The 18,959-nt window shown below is 43.5% G+C and overlaps 1 protein-coding gene across 2 annotated transcripts; it reads left to right on the plus strand.

Moving 5' to 3' along the window:
* Window positions 1-3,090: 3,090 nt before the first annotated feature.
* Window positions 3,091-18,839, plus strand: LOC124004035 (adenosylhomocysteinase A-like). Of its 2 annotated transcripts, none has more exons than XR_006833302.1 (2): window positions 3,091-3,421; window positions 5,530-6,819. XR_006833302.1 is itself a non-coding variant. In XM_046312774.1 (2 exons), the coding sequence occupies exons 1-2, from the start codon at window positions 3,394-3,396 to the stop codon at window positions 18,368-18,370; spliced, it is 237 nt and encodes a 78-aa protein (XP_046168730.1). In that variant the 5' UTR covers window positions 3,091-3,393; the 3' UTR covers window positions 18,371-18,839. The 2 variants fall into 2 exon arrangements, 1 of the variants encoding a protein (XP_046168730.1); XM_046312774.1 differs by lacking the exon at window positions 5,530-6,819 and adding an exon at window positions 18,162-18,839.
* The last annotated feature ends 120 nt before the right edge of the window (window positions 18,840-18,959 follow it).

Consider the following 18,959-nt stretch of genomic DNA (forward strand, 5'->3'; position numbering starts at 1 on the left):
TCAGAAGTTTACATAAACTAAGTTGACTGTGCCTTTAAACAGCTTGGACGATTCCAGAAAAATGTTGTCATGCTCTTTAGAAACCTCTGATTGTCACGCCTTGGTCATTGTATTTTGTGTTTTCGTTATATATTTGTTCAGGCCAGGGTGTGACATTGGTTTATTGTGTTGTCGTATTGTTTTTTTTGTAGGCATTGGGATTGTGGTTGATTAGGGGTGTGTCTAGTTCAGGCTTGGCTGCCTGAGGCGGTTCTCAATCAGAGTCAGGTGATTCTTGCTGTCTCTGATGGGGAACCGTATTTAGGTAGCCTGGGTTTCACTGTGTATTTTGTGGGTGATTGTTCCTGTCTCTGTGTACTGTTCACTAGACAGGCTGTAATAGGTTTTCACGTTCTGTTTGTTTTTGTATTAAGTTATTTCATGTATCGTCGTTTGTTTCATTAAAGACATGAGTAACCACCACGCTGCATTTCGGTCCGACTCTCTTTCGACAAACGAGGAACGCCGTAACACTGATAGGCTAATTTACATAACTTGAGTCAATTGAAGGTGCACCTGTGGATGTATTTCAAGGCCTACCTTCAAACCTATTTTGCCTATTTGCTTGACATCATGGGAAAATCAAAAGAAATCAGCCCAGACCTCAGAAGAAAAATGTAGACCTCCACAAGTCTGGTTCATCCTTGGGAGCAATTTTCAAACACCTGAAGGTACCACGTTCATCTGTACAAACAATAGTACACATGTATAAACACCATCGGACCACACAGCCATCATACCACTCAGGAAGGAGACGCGGTCTGTCTCCCAGAGATGAACGTACTTTGGTGCGAAAAGTGCAAATCAATCCCAGAACAACAGCAAAGGATCTTGTGAAGATGCTGGAGGAAACATGTACAAAACCATCTATATCCACAGTAAAATGAGTCCTATATCAACATCACCTGAAAGGCAGCTCAGCAAGGAAGAAGCCACTGCTCAAAAACCGCCTCAAAAAAAGGGGACAAAGATCGTACTTTTTGGAGAAATGTCCTCTGGTCTGATGAAACAACAATAGAACTGTTTGGCCATAATGACCATCGTTATGTTTGGAGGGAAAAGGGGGAGTCTTGCAAGCCGAAGAACACCATCCCAACCGTGAAGCACGGGGGTGGCAGCATTATGTTGTGGGTGTGCTTTGCTGCCTGAGGTACTGGTGCACTTCACAAAATCGATGACATCATGAGGAAGGAGAAGTATGTGGATATATTTGAAGCAACATCTCAAGAAATCAGTCAGGAAGTTAAAGCTTGGCTGCAAATGGTTCTTCCAAATGGACAATGACCCCAAGTATACTTCCAAAGTTGTGGCAAAATGGCTTAAGGACAACAAAGTCAAGGTTTTGGAGTGGCCATCACAAAGCCCTGTCCTCAATCCCATAGAAAAGTTGTGGTCAGAACTGAAAAAGTGTGTGTGAGCAAGGAGGCCTACAAACTTGACTCAGTTACACCAACTGTCAGAAGGAATGGGCCAAAATTCACCTAACTTATTGTGGGAAGCTTGTGGAAGGCTACCTGAAACGTCTGACCCAAGTTAAACAGTTTAAAGGCAATGCTACCAAATACTAATTGAGTGTATCTATTTTGCTAAGGTGTATGTAAACTTCCGACTTCAACTGTATCTGGCAACAGCTCTGATGGACGTTCCTGCAGTCAGCATGACAATTGCACACTCCCTGAAAACTTGAGACATCTGTGGCATTGTGTTGTGTGACAAAACTCCACATTTTAGAGCGGCCTTTTATTGTCCCCAGCACAAGGTGCACATGTGTAATGAATATGCTGTTTAATCAGCTTCTTTACATGTCACACCTGTCAGGTGTTTGGATTGTCTTGGCATTGGCTAAATGCTCACTAACACGGATATAAACACATTTCTGCTCAACTTTTGAGAGAAATAAGCTTTTTGAGTATATCGATAATTTCTGGTATCTTTTATTCCACCTCATGAAACATGGGACCAACACTTTACATATTGCATTTTATATTTTTGTTCATCGCAATTTGATCCTTTTGAATTGTGTAGACAACAGAGAGGCTACAGAGCCAGATTATAGGGAAGGGCTAGAGATGGGACACAAGTTTTAGGTCAGTCTTCCAATGTGTGTATGCACAGCACTGTCAATGCATTTGTTTGTTTGCATAAAACCTTAATGCTTATAAAAAGCTGTGTATTTAGGCTGCGTCAGCTCTTACAATCTCCATTTAAATCTAATATACTCCAAGGTATCATTTTGAGTAACACTTCCTTTGAAGGTTGCATAATACAACAACTCACTCATGTGTTACCTCATTTGAATCATTTGTGGTATGGACAGACCTTTTGTAACTTGGTTGAAAATATGCAGTGGTTATGCAACAGGCTTATTCAAAATCACGTCCTTCCTTGATTGGAGTTTGGTTGACTCTTCCACCTGTAATATGCTGCTGCTTCTGAGTTTAATCATGCAATGTGCAGTTGAGAAGTAATTGGGGGGGGGATCTATGGTCAATCAAACAATGTTTCATCATGACACACAGCCAGTTTGAGGTTATATCATGAATGGGGTGTTGCAGTTCAAATGTGTCATGTGATTTCCTCATGAATTATAAACCAATTTATCAAACACAGAATACCTAAAAGGGGATATAATTAAATAGAACACTTATCATAGACCTACTACATTAAATTATGTATAAGGGGATTGTGGAACTGAAGGTAGGGATGTTGTGATTTGTTTTTGGTTATTACTATGTAATAGTAGTGCTATAAAACACATGTTTATTGTCACATACACCAGATAGGTGTAGTGAAATGTGTTGTTTTACTGGGTCAGCCGTACTAGTAAGGCACCCCTGGAACGAATTAGGGTTATGGTCCATGCTCAAGGGCACAGACATATTTTTCATTTTGTCAGTTTAGGTATTTGAATGAGCAACCTTTCAGTTACTGGCACAACACTCTTGCAACTAGGCTAACTGCCACCCAATTATTAACTATTCAATAAAAGAGGTTGTGGTATGAAACTGTTTTTGGCTGCCACTCTCTGTGGCTAAGAGCCTGTTTGTTTTGCATGGCCCTTTACCCAGGGTCGAGATTTTACTTAACGACCAATGAGAAATGTCTTTATTTGCAAACTATCTCCCGTGGCACCGGTCCATGCAAAACGAACTCGCTTTCTTTCGTACGGGGCAGGAACATTCTCAGCCAATTGGAAGCGTAATGTTGAAGTTGGCACGGAGACCTCATGAATATTACAAGCAAGCAAATTGACTGATACTTAAATTCAAGTTCACAAATATTATACCCTCTCTGTCCAAAGCCAGGTAGCAACAACCACACATATCAAGACGGTGACATCAAAAAGAAACCATAATGACTGAGAAACTTCACTTCAAAGTCGGTCAGTATGAATGTACATTATTTATATTATTTATCATACAGGCGAGCTTCAAGCCCTTCATTGATTGTGGATTAACGGGTGTCTAACCAGCTAGGCTAATGTCGAGTAACAGATTTTAGACTGCACATTTGGCTAGGTTGGCGCTATTTTAGCTGATTTATATCAAGTGATGGCAAGCTAATTAGTTATCATTGGACAGTCGGCTAACCAGACATCTGCAAATGTGCACTGGCATTTATAAACTTGTATAATCCAGTTCGGATGGAACACGGTCCATTTACCTGCAGGCTTTTGTTATTTTTTACAAAGCCTTACCCATGCATAACCAGTAACAGCAGTTTTGGCATGCAATTCACATATATGTGGTAGAAGGTAAAGAGTTTTGTTTTACATCACAGAATAAATCGAGTCGACATGCACACAACACTTGTCCTCAGTCAAGCATGGTTTATTTCAGAAGAACTATGTTCTCGGTGGTTGTAATCCATTTAGTCGAGCATGGTGCTTTCGTTTGTTTTCTGAGCTCGGTACTAAGTTACCTACGTTGTTTTATTTTTCATTTCACCTTATTTAACCAGGTAGGCCAGTTGAGAATAAGTTCTCATTTACAACTGCGACCTGGCCAAGATAAAGCGATGCAGTGCGACAAAAACAACAGTCACACATGGGATAAACAAACGTACAGTCAATAGCACAATAGAAAATATATTTACATGTAGTAGATTAGGTAGGTAAGGTAATAAATAGGCCATCGCGGCGAAATATTTACAATTTAGCATTAACACTGGAGTGATAGATGTGCAGATGAGGATGTGCAAGTCTTTGCAGTCTGCGACGCCGCCAGTTTTCCTTGATTGACAGGCAGTATGTCACCCTGGAGTCTGGCACAGGCAATGAAGGGAAATATTTGTGTGATATCTTCCAAAGACAGTACAGTATGAAGATGCTTCTCCACTGGATAACGCTTGTAGGCGACGTAGGCTGGCTAAACTCATGCGCATAAACACGTCAGCGAGTATAACGCCCGTGTAGCGCCGAACTGCGCATGTGCAGGTTGTCAAATCTAAGGTAGGCTGGGCACAACGAGGTAAAGACAGTTTCAAGTTGGATTTTCAACGGATATTCGCACTTTCAAACCTCAATAGCTTTCAAACCACTTAAACCACAGTCTCCAAATAAGTGTCATTATGTTGGAAAAATTTCGCACAATATTGCACAGGTCTTATTTTCACGATTTGGACCTTAATTCACTTTCCAAAGCTAATAAACATGTGAAAATGTGAGCAGCATTTTGTATTCCTAGTTTAATTAGTTAGGGAGTGTAAACAATGTACAAACTTTTTTTACATTCGAATTTCAACAGCTCAATAGGTCATGTGACTCAAACAAGGTCCAGAATGTCCTTCGATATTGCACACCCTTTAGTTTGTCCATTTTCCTCTCACAAGATTTTACATGAATTTTTCAAAATGTAAAATTTCAATAGCTCCTTGGTCATGTGACTTTCTGACTTCAAACAAGGTTCAGAATGTCCACTCAGTGGGCCTACACATTGCACACCTTTTAGTTTGTCCACTTTCATCTCACACATTTTTACATTCATTTTTCAAAATGTTAAATTTCAATAGCTCCTTGGTCATGTGACCTTCTGACGTCAAACATGGTGCAGAATGTACCCTTCTATATTTTGCACTCTTGTTTGTATCACACCCTGACCTTAGTTATCTTTGTTTTCTTTATTATTTTGGTTAGGTCAGGGTGTGACGAGGGTGATATATGTGTTTTTATCCAGTCTAGAGTTTTTGTATGTTTATGGGGTTTTTCCAGTCTAGGTGTTTTTATGTCTATGGTTGCCTAGATTGGTTCTCAATCAGAGGCAGCTGTTTATCGTTGTCTCTGATTTGGGACCAAGTTTAGGTAGCCATATGCCTTGGATAGTTTGTGGGTTATTGTCTATGTGTAGTTGCCTGTGTCTGCACTCGTTGGTCATAGTGTCACATTCATTTTGTTGTTTTGGTCAGTTTGTTTTAAGTGTTCTTCCTTCATTAAAAAATAATGTATTCTAATCACGCTGCGCTTTGGTCTCCTCTTTACGACGAATGTCACAGAACAACCCACCAAACAAGGACCAAGCAGCGTGAAAAGGAGGAACAGCGATTAATGGGGAAATGGACCTGGGAGGAGGTATTAGATGGAGCAGGACCCTGGACACAGCTGGGAGAGTATCGCAGTCCTAAGGAGGAGTTAGAGGCAGCGAAAGCGGTAAGGCGATACTACGAGGAGAAATACAGGAGAATAGAGGAACAGTGACGATATGAAGGTACACAGCTTGTGTGTTATGCAGAGATGCGCATGGTGTCTCTAGTGCGCTATTCTTGCCCGGTGCGCTCTATTCCAGCTCCTCTCATTTGCCAGGCTAGAATGGGCATCCAGCCAGGACGTATTGAGCCAGCTCTATGTTCTGGATCTCCAATGCGTCTCCACGGTCCAGTGTATCTTGTTCCTCCTCCCCGCACTTGCCCTGAGGTGCGTGTCATCAGCCCAGTACCACCAGTGCCAACACCACGCACCAGGCTTCCTGTGCGCCTCCAGAGCCCAGTATGCCCTGTTCCTTCTGCCCGCACTCGCCCAGAGGTACCACCAGTTCCGGCACCATGCACCAGGTCTATAGTGCGCCACGGCAGTCCAGTACACCCTGTTCCTGCTCTTCCCACTCGCCCTGAGATGTGTGTCCCCGTGCCAGCACCAGGCCTACAGTGCGCCTCGGCAGTCCAGAGCATCCGGTGACCGTACCCAGTCCAGAGCGTCCGGCGACAGTACCCAGACCGGAACCTCCAACGACGGGACACAGTGCGGAACCTCCAACGCTCCCCAGCCCGGGGTCTCCAGCGACGGTCTGGGGTCTCCAGTAACGGTCCCCAGTCCAGAACATCCGGCGACGATCCACGCAGCGAGGGTCCCCAGCCCGGGGCCTATGGTGAGGATCTGCTGTCCAGAGCCTCCGACCATGATGATCCATGGGTCGGTGCTACAAGAGCGGACTCAGAGTAAAGAAGGGGGGCGGCGTCCAGAACCAGAGCCGCCACCGAGGTTAGATGCCCACCCAAACCCTCTCATATAGGTTTAGGTTTGCGGCCGGGAGTCCGCACCTTTGGGGTTTTTTGTCTAGGGTTTTTGTATGTTTGTGTTTTTATGTCTATGGTTGCCTAGATTGGTTCTCAATCAGAGGCAGCTGTTTATCATTGTCTCTGATTGGGGACCATATTTCGGTAGCCATATGCCTTGGATAGTTTGTGGGTTATTGTCTGTGTAGTTGCCTGTGTCTGCACTAGTTGTTCATAGCTTCACGTTAGTTTGTTTAAGTGTTCTTCCTTCATTAAAAGAAGAATGTATTCTAATCATGCTGCGCTTTGGTCTCCTCTTTACGACAAATGTGACAGTTTGTGTACTGTAAAATCACGCGGTGTAACGTACATTCTTCATAGTTTTAAATTTCAATAACTCCTTGGTCATGTCAATTACACACCTAAGAAGCGTGCAGTGGATATACACCCATATTGCATAACCTCTTATGCCTCTTCTATATTGTTGTACATTAATATTAGTTTGACAATTAGGGGGTCCAGTGTTGTGTTTACCCTTTAATATTTAGCTATAATAATTGGTAGATCTAAGTAGTTATTTTTCCACAGTATTTAATAGCGGTACACAATAGGAGAGAGACATATCTCCTTTTGTCGTTAATATCAACCATAAAGGAAAAGGGCAAAGTACGAGAGTTGTGCTATTAATTGTCCAAAGCAGGGATGGAGAGTGAACTAGTGAGGTAGGCTGCAGTGGGTTTGCTGGTCAATACATATACTGTATTGACCATGTTTATATACTGTATTGACCATTATACATGTAACCACAGTAATGGTGGCCAGTAAATAAATTAATAAAAATGTAATATTTACAAATTAAACAGAAATTGTAGAACTTTAATCTTTTCGAACATGTCAACAGACACTTCACACTGAAATGTTTCATACTTATTTGAAGTTAACTTTGTCTTTTATCCCTGGTTGATGTACATTTCAGAGCCTCTTCAGTGTGGATGGAGTATAGCATACATTTTCAACAACAAAGACTGCACTTCCAGTTTGTTCTTTACTTTATTGAACTCTTGTCTTCATTCCTAGTTACGCACATGGAACCACCGTTGGCAAACAAAACAAAGCGGAACACGTTATAAATAATATCAATGATAAATTAGCCATCCATTGTGTTATATCATAAATTGTCTTACATGCCGTCAATGTTGTCAGAAGATTATAAACATGTTAAATTAACTTACTAACCCAGTCAGTCTTTGGGCCACATTCAGATTCTTTATCAGTGGCACACATGAAACAGTTGTTGGCTTTGTTGAACTCTGAAATAAAGGCATGAACTGAACATATGGCTGTCTGACACAACTACATAAAAATGAAGAATTTACTTTGAATTAAATGTCATTACATACCAGACATTCGTAGTATATCCTCAGCCATTTCTTTTTGCAGTTGCTCCATGTGTCTTTGAAGGTTCCATATCAATTTGGGAGGGGATATTGGGGAAGTTCTGTGCAACTTCCTTGGAATCTAATTGACCTAATTGTCACATAACAGCTAACCATTCATTATTGAAAATATAACTAACAAACCTGCATTACAAAGACTGAAGGTGTCCTGCTGCATGGTGTGAGTTATTTCCCCTCCTTTACACTTTATGTCCACCCAGTCATCTTTTCCATGGCAGTATCTTCTCATTTTTAAGTATTCTCTTTTTTATGTAAACATAATGGAATTCTGATTAGTTATAGGTGAATGAATACACAAGTCACATTTGTATGCTGTTTTTGTATACTGTTTTCACTATAATCTAGTAGTAGAGGTAATTTACTTTATAACCCATTCTACACACAGCCTAAATTATTGGCACTGAACCATTTACAGGACAATAATAAAAGTAGCATATAGGATCCAGCCCTATCAGAGTGAATAAATGTCAAGCATTTGTAGACTTTGCATTTGTAAACTTTACAAAAAAATATTAATTGACAGTTTCATCAGTACATGCTTAAAGAATGTCATATCACAGATGACAGTGCCCACCAAATATATGACAATAGAGAATGAATTGTAAGCACCAAAGTGTGTTTATCAAAATCAAATCTGAAAATGTCAGTTGAACATAATACTTCCATTTTCAATAGCAATTCATGACATATGCAGTTGAGGAATATTCCATGTACCAACACTACATGTAAAACAGACAAGACATTCCCACATACAGTATTTTTCAACAAGGTGAACAAGTTCTCATTTACAACTGCGACCTGGCCAAGATAAAGCAAAGCAGTGTGACACAAACAACAACAGAGTTACATATGGAATAAACAAACATACAGTAAATAACACAATAGAAGTCTATATACAGTGTGTGCAAATGAAGTAAGATCATGGAGGTAAGGCAATAAATAGGCCGTAGTGGCAAAATAATTACGATTTCGCAAATAAACACTGGAGTGATAGATGTGCAGAAGATGAATGTGCAAGTAGAGATACAGGGGCGCAATAAAAAATATATATATTAAAAAATAACAATATGGGGATGAGGTAGTTGGATGGGCTATGTACAGGTGCAATGATCTGTAAGCTGCTCTGATACCTGATGCTTAAAGATAGTGAGGGAGATATGAGTCTCCAGCTTAAGTGATTTTTGCAATTCGTTCCAGTCATTGGCAGCCGAGAACTGGAAGGAAAGGTGGCCAAATGAGGAGTTGGCTTTGGGAGTGACCAGTGAAATATATCTGCTGGAGCGCGTGCTACGGGTGGGTGATGCTATGGTGACCAGTGAGCTGAGAAGGCGGGGCTTTACCTAGTAAGGACTTATAGATAACCTGGAGCCAGTGGGCTTGGCGACGATTATAAAGCGAGGGCCCGCCAACGAGAGCATACAGGTCGCAGTGGTGGGTAGTATATGGGGCTTTCGTGACAAAACAGATAGCACTGTTATAGACTGCATCCAATTTGCTGAGTAGAGTGTTGGAGGCTATTTTGTAAATTACATTGCCGAAGTCAAGGATCGGTAGGATGGTCAGTTTTACGAGGGCATGTTTGGCAGCATGAGTGAAGGATGCTTTGTTGCGAAATAGGAAGCCGATTTCTGGATGGATGGAGAGTTTACAGTCTAACCAGACACCTAGGTATTTGTAGTTGTCCACATATTGTAAGTCAGAACCGTCCAGAGAAGTGATGCTGGGCAGGCGGGCATGTGCGGGCAGAGCATTGGTTGAAGAGCATGCATTTAGTTTTACTTGCATTTAAGAGCAGTGGAGGCTATGGAAGGAGAGTTGTATGGTTAGTTAACACAGTGTCCAAAGAAGGGCCAGGAGTATATAGAATGGAGTCATCTGCGTAGAGTTGGATCAGAGAATCACCAGTCACAAGAGCGACATTATTCATGTATACAGAGAAGAGTCGACCCTACAATTGAACCCTGTGGCACCCCCATAGAGACTGCCAGAGGTCCGGATAACAGGCCCTCCGATTTGACACATTGAACTCTATCTGAGAAATAGTTGGTGAACCAGGTGAGGCAGTCATTTGAGAAACCAAGGCTATTGAGTCTGCCGATAAGTTCCTAACATCCCTGAAAAGTTGCATATCGCGGGGGCTATTAGATGCTAATGGTTCTGCATTTTTTGAATGGGGAATGCTTATTTAAGATGGTTAGGAATGCACTTTCAAAGACTAACCAGGCATCCTCTACTGACGGAATCAGCTCAATATCTTTACAGGATACCCGGGTCAGGTTGATTAGAAAGGCCTATTCGCTCAAGTGTTTTAGGGAGCGTTTGACTGTGATGAGGGGTAGTCGTTTGCCCGCGGACCCATTACGGACGCAGGCAATGAAGCAGTGATCGCTGTGAACCTGGTGGAAGACAATAGAGGTGTATTTAGAGGACCGGTTGGTCAGGATGATATCTATGAGGGTGCAGTACAAACTCTGAACTACTTATGGCTTAGATCCCGCTACCGGGATCGATATGACAACAACCAGTGAAAGTGCAGGGCGCCAAATTTAAACAACAGAAATCTCATAATTAAAATTCCTCAAACACTTTACACCTTTTTAAATATAAACTTGTTGTTAATCCCACCACAGTGTCCGATTTCAAAAAGGCTTTACGACGAAAGCACACCAAACGATTATGTTAGATCAGTACCTAGGTACAGAAAAACACAGCCATTTTTCCAGCCAAAGAGAGGAGTCACAAAAAGCAGAATTAGAGATAAAAAAAGCTTTACCAAAAAAGCACACCATGCAATAATCTGAGTACGGCGCTTAGACACTAAAACAAGCCATAGAGATATCCGCCATGTTGTGGAGTCAGTAAAAGTCAGAAATAGTGTTGTAAAATATTCACTTACCTTTGATCTTCATCAGAATGCACTCCCAGGAATCCCAGTTCCACAATAAATGTTTGTTTTGTTCGATAAAGTCCATTTATGTCCAAATACCTCCTTTTTGTTCGCGCCTTGAGTTCACAAATTCAAATTCACAATGCGCAGGTCAGACGAAAAGTCAAAAAATTCCATTACAGTTCGTAGAAACATGTCAAACGATGTAAAGAATCAATCTTTAGGATGTTTTAACATAAATCTCCAATAATGTTTCACCCGGAGAATTTCTTTGTCTTTAGAAATGCAATGGCACGCAGGTCGCTCTCACGGGAGCACGCGTGATCAGCTCATGCCAGACACCTGATTGAAAGAGCTCTCATTCCCCCCTCCTTCATAGTAGAAGCATGAAACAAGGTTCTAAAGACTGTTGACATCTAGTGGAAGCCTTAGGAAGTGCAATATGACCCCAATAGACACTGTATATTCGATAGGCAATGAGTTGAAAAACTACAAACCTCAGATTTCCCACTTCCTGGTTGGATTTTGTCTCAGGTTTTTGCTTGCAATATGAGTTCTGTTATACTCACAGACATCATTCAAACAGTTTTAGAAACTTCCGAGTGTTTTGTATCCGAATCTACTAATAATATGCATATCTTAGCTTCTGGGCCTGAGTTGCAGGCAGTTTACTCTGGGCACCTTATTCATTCAAGCTACTCAATACTGCCCCCCAGCCATAAGACGTTAATGTACAGTATATGAAAGTGATGCTATGAAAAGGATTCTTTCACCTTATCAGGCTCACTCTGACTGACAAATCCCTGCCTATTACTGTGATTAAAAAGAGCTTATGAAACATTGTTTTTCATTAGACCTACCTGTGTGCCTTCCTTTAAGCACCTCTGTTCGAACACCTCTCCTGTCCTTGATCCATACCACATACAGCCATTTGCGGATCTTTTCAGTGTCCATGTGAAAGATAGTTATTGTGAGGTTGGAAAATGTTTAACACCCATATGAAATAAAGGCCTGCAAAGCTTACTGCCATTACGGACACAGGCAATGAGGCAGTGATCGCTGAGATCCTGGTTGAAGACAGCAGAGGTGTATTTAGAGGGCAGATTGGTCAGGCTGATATCTATGAGGGTGTCGTGTTTACGGATTTGGGATTGTACCTGGTAGGTTCCTTGATAAATTGTGTGAGAAAATGAGTTGATCTAGTTTAGATTGTAGGAATGCCAGGGTGTTAAGCATATCCCAATTTAGGTCACCTAACAGTACAAACTCTGAAGCTAAATGGGGGGCAATTAATTCACATATGGTGTCAAGGGCACAGCTGGGGGCTGAAGGGGGTCTATAACAAGCGACAACAGTGAGAGACTTATTTCTGGAATGGTGGATTTTTAATAGTAGAAGCTCGAACTGTTTGGGCACAGACCTGTATAGCATGACAGAACTCTGTAGGCTATCTCTGCAGTAGATTGCAACTCCACCCCCTTTGGCAGTTCTATCTCGGCGGAAAAGTTGTAGTTGGGGATGGAAATTTCAGATGTTTTTTTTCTTCCTTAGCCAGGATTCAGACACGGCTAGGACATTAGGGTTAGTGGAGTGTGCTAAAGCAGTGAATTAAACACATTTAGGGAGGAGGCTTCTGATGTTAACATGCATGAAACCCATTGCATTTCAGGTAAAACAACAACCCAGGCTAGCGAGCTAAACAGCAGGCTAGCGAGCTAAATTGCCATAAATGTTTAATGCTTTTCGACCTGTCCCCAAATTTAATATAATTGGTTGTTTGTTTTGATATTTCATCCTGCGTGTCCTGATCGTGTCTGGTGTAGGGGTACAAAATCAACATGCGCGCATCTGGTTTGGTCAGCATGTTATCCTGTTGTTCACTCTATGGAATTGTATTGTGATTTGTTAATTATAGAACTCCCCCTTGATAAACCAGAACATGTTTACCCAAACGGGGAGTGTTGCACAGTCCAATTCCTTTTAATTTGTGAGTAGGCCTATATTCCTTGCCAAACATTCATCACTCCAGAGCACAATGTTACCCCTGCTGTAGTGTTTCAATCAGTGAAGTACTAGAGGATATTTGCTGAGTAACTATTTGGGCCTGAACTTGCCGAACTGATTTTTCCACATGTAGTGATGTAGTACTTGGGGGGTGGTGTCCTGGGGGAGAAGTTACAAAGCCAGAGGAGTAGCAGCGTCTTCATCACAGTTGGGTGCTTATTTGGTTTGGTTTATAGCAGAGTTTCAGCCACTCACTGTTCTACGGCTTGAATGTCATATGTTGATTTGATTCCTGAGTAGCACTGCTCCAGTTTTCATCTGCACAGTGTGACTGCTAAGGAATTGCCTGAAAAGTGGCCATTATGTGTGAAACAAGTGTTGGAAAGCTCTTCACACTTCAGTTGTCAACGACAATAGTTCGATTTTCAAGGAATTTGATCATATGCCAAGAATGTATAACTTGCTTCACTAAAGTTAACTTTACCTTGTTTCAACTCAAGACATGACTATCCATCTATGTTGGTATTTAAGCTAAGGTAACTGAGCTATAGGTGATATCTCTGCGCTTATCCCTCGTCAGTATTATGGAATAATTATAATATTAACATTTACATTTACATTTAAGTCATTTAGCAGACGCTCTTATCCAGAGCGACTTACAAATTGGTGCATTCACCTTATGACATCCAGTGGAACAACCACTTTACAATAGTGCATCTAAATATTTTAAGGGGGGGGGGGGTGAGAAGGATTACTTTATCCTATCCTAGGTATTCCTTAAAGAGGTGGGGTTTCAGGTGTCTCCGGAAGGTGGTGATTGACTCCGCTGTCCTGGCGTCGTGAGGGAGTTTGTTCCACCATTGGGGAGCCAGAGCAGCGAACAGTTTTGACTGGGCTGAGCGGGAACTGTACTTCCTCAGTGGTAGGGAGGCGAGCAGGCCAGAGGTGGATGAACGCAGTGCCCTTATTTGGGTGTAGGGCCTGATCAGAGCCTGGAGGTACTGAGGTGCCGTTCCCCTCACAGCTCCGTAGGCAAGCACCATGATCTTGTAGCGGATGCGAGCTTCAACTGGAAGCCAGTGGAGAGAGCGGAGGAGCGGGGTGACGTGAGAGAACTTGGGAAGGTTGAACACTAGACGGGCTGCGGCGTTCTGGATGAGTTGTAGGGGTTTAATGGCACAGGCAGGGAGCCCAGCCAACAGCGAGTTGCAGTAATCCAGACGGGAGATGACAAGTGCCTGGATTAGGACCTGCGCCGCTTCCTGTGTGAGGCAGGGTCGTACTCTGCGGATGTTGTAGAGCATGAACCTACAGGAACGGGCCACCGCCTTGATGATAGTTGAGAACGACAGGGTGTTGTCCAGGATCACGCCAAGGTTCTTAGCGCTCTGGGAGGAGGACACAATGGAGTTGTCAACCGTGATGGCGAGATCATGGAACGGGCAGTCCTTCCCCGGGAGGAAGAGCAGCTCCGTCTTGCCGAAGTTCAGCTTGAGGTGGTGATCCGTCATCCACACTGATATGTCTGCCAGACATGCAGAGATGCAATTCGCCACCTGGTCATCAGAAGTGGGAAAGGAGAAGATTAATTGTGTGTCTGCATAGCAATGATAGGAGAGACCATGTGAGGTTATGACAGAGCCACGTGACTTGGTGTATAGCGAGAATAGGAGAGGGCCTAGAACAGAGCCCTGGGGGACACCAGTGGTGAGAGCGCGTGGTGAGGAGACAGATTCTCGCCACGCCACCTGGTAGGAGCGACCTGTCAGGTAGGACGCAATCCAAGCGTGGGCCGCGCCGGAGATGCCCAACTCGGAGAGGGTGGAGAGGAGGATCTGATGGTTCACAGTATCGAAGGCAGCCGATAGGTCTAGAAGGATGAGAGCAGAGGAGAGAGAGTTAGCTTTAGCGGTGCGGAGCGCCTCCGTGATACAGAGAAGAGCAGTCTCAGTTGAATGACTAGTCTTGAAACCTGACTGATTTGGATCAAGAAGGTCATTCTGAGAGAGATAGCGGGAGAGCTGACCAAGGACTGCACGTTCAAGAGTTTTGGAGAGAAAAGAAAGAAGGGATACTGGTCTGTAGTTGTTGACATCGGAGGGATCGAGTGTAGGTTTTTTCAGAAGGGGTGCAACTCTCGCTCTCTTGAAGACGGAAGGGACGTAGCCAGCGGTCAGGGATAAGTTGATGAGCGAGGTGAGGTAAGGGAGAAGGTCTCCGGAAATGGTCTGGAGAAGAGAGGAGGGGATAGGGTCGAGCGGGCAGGTTGTTGGGCGGCCGGCCGTCACAAGACGCGAGATTTCATCTGGAGAGAGAGGGAGAAAGAGGTCAGAGCACAGGGTAGGGCAGTGTGAGCAGAACCAGCGGTGTCGTTAGACTTAGCAAACGAGGATCGGATGTCGTCGACCTTCTTTTCAAAATGGTTGACGAAGTCATCTGCAGAGAGGGAGGAGGTGGGGGGAGGGGGAGGAGGATTCAGGAGGGAGGAGAAGGTGGCAAAGAGCTTCCTAGGGTTAGAGGCAGATGCTTGGAATTTAGAGTGGTAGAAAGTGGCTTTAGCAGCAGAGACAGAGGAGGAAAATGTAGAGAGGAGGGAGTGAAAGGATGCCAGGTCCGCAGGGAGGCGAGTTTTCCTCCATTTCCGCTCGGCTGCCCGGAGCCCTGTTCTGTGAGCTCGCAATGAGTCGTCAAGCCACGGAGCGGGAGGGGAGGACCGAGCCGGCCTGGAAGATAGGGGACATAGAGAGTCAAAGGATGCAGAAAGGGAGGAGAGGAGGGTTGAGGAGGCAGAATCAGGAGATAGGTTGGAGAAGGTTTGAGCAGAGGGAAGAGATGATAGGATGGAAGAGGAGAGAGTAGCGGGGGAGAGAGAGCGAAGGTTGGGACGGCGCGATACCATCCGAGTAGGGGCAGTGTGGGAAGTGTTGGAGGAGAGCGAGAGGGAAAAGGATACAAGGTAGTGGTCGGAGACTTGGAGGGGAGTTGCAATGAGGTTAGTGGAAGAACAGCATCTAGTAAAGATGAGGTCGAGCGTATTGCCTGCCTTGTGAGTAGGGGGGAAGGTGAGAGGGTGAGGTCAAAAGAGGAGAGGAGTGGAAAGAAGGAGGCAGAGAGGAATGAGTCAAAGGTAGACGTGGGGAGGTTAAAGTCGCCCAGAACTGTGAGAGGTGAGCCGTCCTCAGGAAAGGAGCTTATCAAGGCATCAAGCTCATTGATGAACTCTCCGAGGGGACCTGGAGGCCGATAAATGATAAGGATGTTAAGCTTGAAAGGGCTAGTAACTGTGACAGCATGAAATTCAAAGGAGGTGGTAGACAGATGGGTAAGGGGAGAAAGAGAGAATGACCACTTGGGAGAGATAAGGATCCCGATGCCACCACCCCGCTGACCAGAAGCTCTCGGGGTGTGCGAGAACACGTGGGCGGACGAAGAGAGAGCAGTAGGAGTAGCAGTGTTATCTGTGGTGATCCATGTTTCTGTCAGTGCCAAGAAGTCGAGGGACTGGAGGGAGGCATAGGCTGAGATGAACTCTGCCTTGTTGGCTGCAGATCGGCAGTTCCAGAGGCTACCGGAGACCTGGAACTCCACGTGGGTCGTGCGCGCTGGGACCACCAGATTAGGGTGGCAGCGGCCACGCGGTGTGGAGCGTTTGTATGGTCTGTGCAGAGAGGAGAGAACAGGGATAGACAAACACATAGTTGACAGGCTACAGAAGAGGCTACGCTAATGCAAGGAGATTGGAATGACAAGTGGACTACACGTCTCGAATGTTCAGAAAGTTAAGCTTACGTAGCAAGAATCTTATTGACTAAAATTATTAAAATGATACAGTACTGCTGAAGTAGGCTAGCTGGCAGTGGCTGCGTTGTTGACTTTGTAGGCTAGCTGGCAGTGGCTGCGTTGTTGACACTACACTAATCAAGTCGTTCCGTTGAGTGTAATAGTTTCTACAGTGCTGCTATTCGGGGGCTAGCTAGCAGTGTTGATTACGTTACGTTGCGTTAAAAGAACGACAATAGCTGGCTAGCTAACCTAGAAAATCGGTCTAGACTACACAATTATCTTTGATACACAGACGGCTATGTAGCTAGCTATGTAGCTAGCTACGATCAAACAAATAAAACCGTTGTGCTGTAATGAAATGAAATGAAAAATGTGATACTACCTGTGGAGCGAAGCGGAATGCGACCGGGTTGTTGAGTGCGGAAGTTCTATTCAGTAGACGTTGGCTAGCTGTTGGCTAGCTAGCAGTGTCTCCTACGTTAAGGACGACAAATAGCTGGCTAGCTAACCTCTGTAAATTAAGATAATCACTCTAAGACTACACGCTCTAAACTACACAATTATCTTGGATACGAAGACAACAAAGACAACTATGTAGCTAGCTAACACTACACTAATCAAGTCGTTCAGTTGAGTGTAATAGTTTCTACAGTGCTGCTATTCGGTAGACGGTGGACGTTTGCTAGCTGGCTAGCGGCTGGGCAGATAGCAGTGTAGACTACGTTAGGACGACAAATACGAAGTTGCAATAGAAGTGCTGACTGTTTCACTTTGTTGTCCTCTTTCTTTTCCTTTTTCTTCTGTCCTTCTTTTGTCCTTATTTTGTCTTCCTTTCTTCTGTTAACTAGATATTTTTTGTTGTTATTCTTTGTAAGCTAGCTAGCTTCTTCCAGGAGAGTCCCTAGCAACTGCTTAGCAACAAGTAAACAATTCTGCTAGCAATTCAGCTAGCTAAGATAACTGTACAATTTTATGAAAAATAGTTAATTTTTCAAAAGCCTGTCTTTTTTGATTTGTTCCTTGTTTTGTCTTCTATTGAGTCTTGCAGTTTTCTCTTGATTTTTTCGATGTACTTCACTCTAAAAAAAAACATTTAAATCTCAATATATACAGGAGCTCATTTTTCAGCAGCTGCTCAATTTAGAACTAAGTTAAGTTAAATTAAGGTACGATTTTAATGGAGAAGGCTGATCCGAGAGCACGAGTGGTATTGTTTTTTATGCTTTATTTACCGCTCCGATTTGTCTAGGAGTATTGCTATTTCCTTAAACTGGATTAAAGACTCTGTTTTCGCCAAGTCGCTTTTGGGTCCTCATTCACCTGCATAACACAATTGGTATAGTGTTTTAAAAATGGAATATGAAAATGAACTTTCCCAATTGGTAGCGCCTGCTTTGTTAACTTTTTAAAAATCCTGCTTCATCCTCACTGAATGCATCCATTGGGTCTGATGCCATTGCAAAGCACTCATCAACCCTGATTCTCACGCTCCTCTCTCATTGCAGTCTATGCCTGGAAGGGGATGACCGACGAGGAGTACGTGTGGTGCATTGAGCATACCATCTACTGGAAGGACGGCCAGCCCCTCAACATGATCATGGATGACAGCGGCGATCTCACCACAAGAAGTACCCCATACTGCTGTCAGGTATGGGACCTAGCTATCTCTGACTTACAACTCTCAGGGCCTCAGGCCTCTCATACAGCTGCTTAATTAAAGAAGCAGGGCACCATATTGCTGCACACATTGAAGGGCTAAGAAGGACAGTGGTATTCACATGTCCCAATTCGGTCCCTCCCCTTGGCCCTAACTGGATCCGAAGGGTACTGAAGTGAAATACCGTGTAGTAGTGGAGCTCCAATTTTGCTTTCGCCTTACAAAAATGTAAACATGAGGTTTGATATTTAGCCAATGCCCCTGCATTTGACTTGTTACAGTTATTTGTCATAGTCATTTACCTTATCCGGTCAAGCCTTTGTTGGTTTGCCTTTTTGTTCAGCTGTGTGGCAAGTTAAGTTTGATTTTAGGGTGTGTTGCATCCTGTAAGAGCTTTTAAAGGAATGACTGTTCTATCCAGAGCAAAGCATTAAAGGGGAAGTTCAGTATTTAACTTGATGTTTTGTATTGGCTGGGAGACTAATCCATGGTTTCTATTTTCTTTAAACAGCAAAGACACACTTTAGCCAGCCATCTAAATAAATGAGTGAAAAAAAGTGGTTTACTTTATGCCCCAATGCGAAACACTAGAGGTATTTTAATAGGCACAGCCTTTCCTCATTAGTCCTGTACACTATTATTCTCA

Source organism: Oncorhynchus gorbuscha, linkage group LG18, assembly GCF_021184085.1.
Source record: "Oncorhynchus gorbuscha isolate QuinsamMale2020 ecotype Even-year linkage group LG18, OgorEven_v1.0, whole genome shotgun sequence".
Lineage (NCBI taxonomy): Eukaryota > Metazoa > Chordata > Actinopteri > Salmoniformes > Salmonidae > Oncorhynchus > Oncorhynchus gorbuscha.

What these genes read in the sequence shown, in the direction of transcription:
- LOC124004035 (XM_046312774.1), top strand. Translation starts at nt 3,394, where the DNA reads ATGACTGAGAAACTTCACTTCAAAGTCG. An exon ending in GAAACTTCACTTCAAAGTCG is followed by an intron (nt 3,422 to 18,161) that starts GTCAGTATGAAT and finishes CTCTCATTGCAG; the next exon opens with TCTATGCCTGGAAGGGGATG.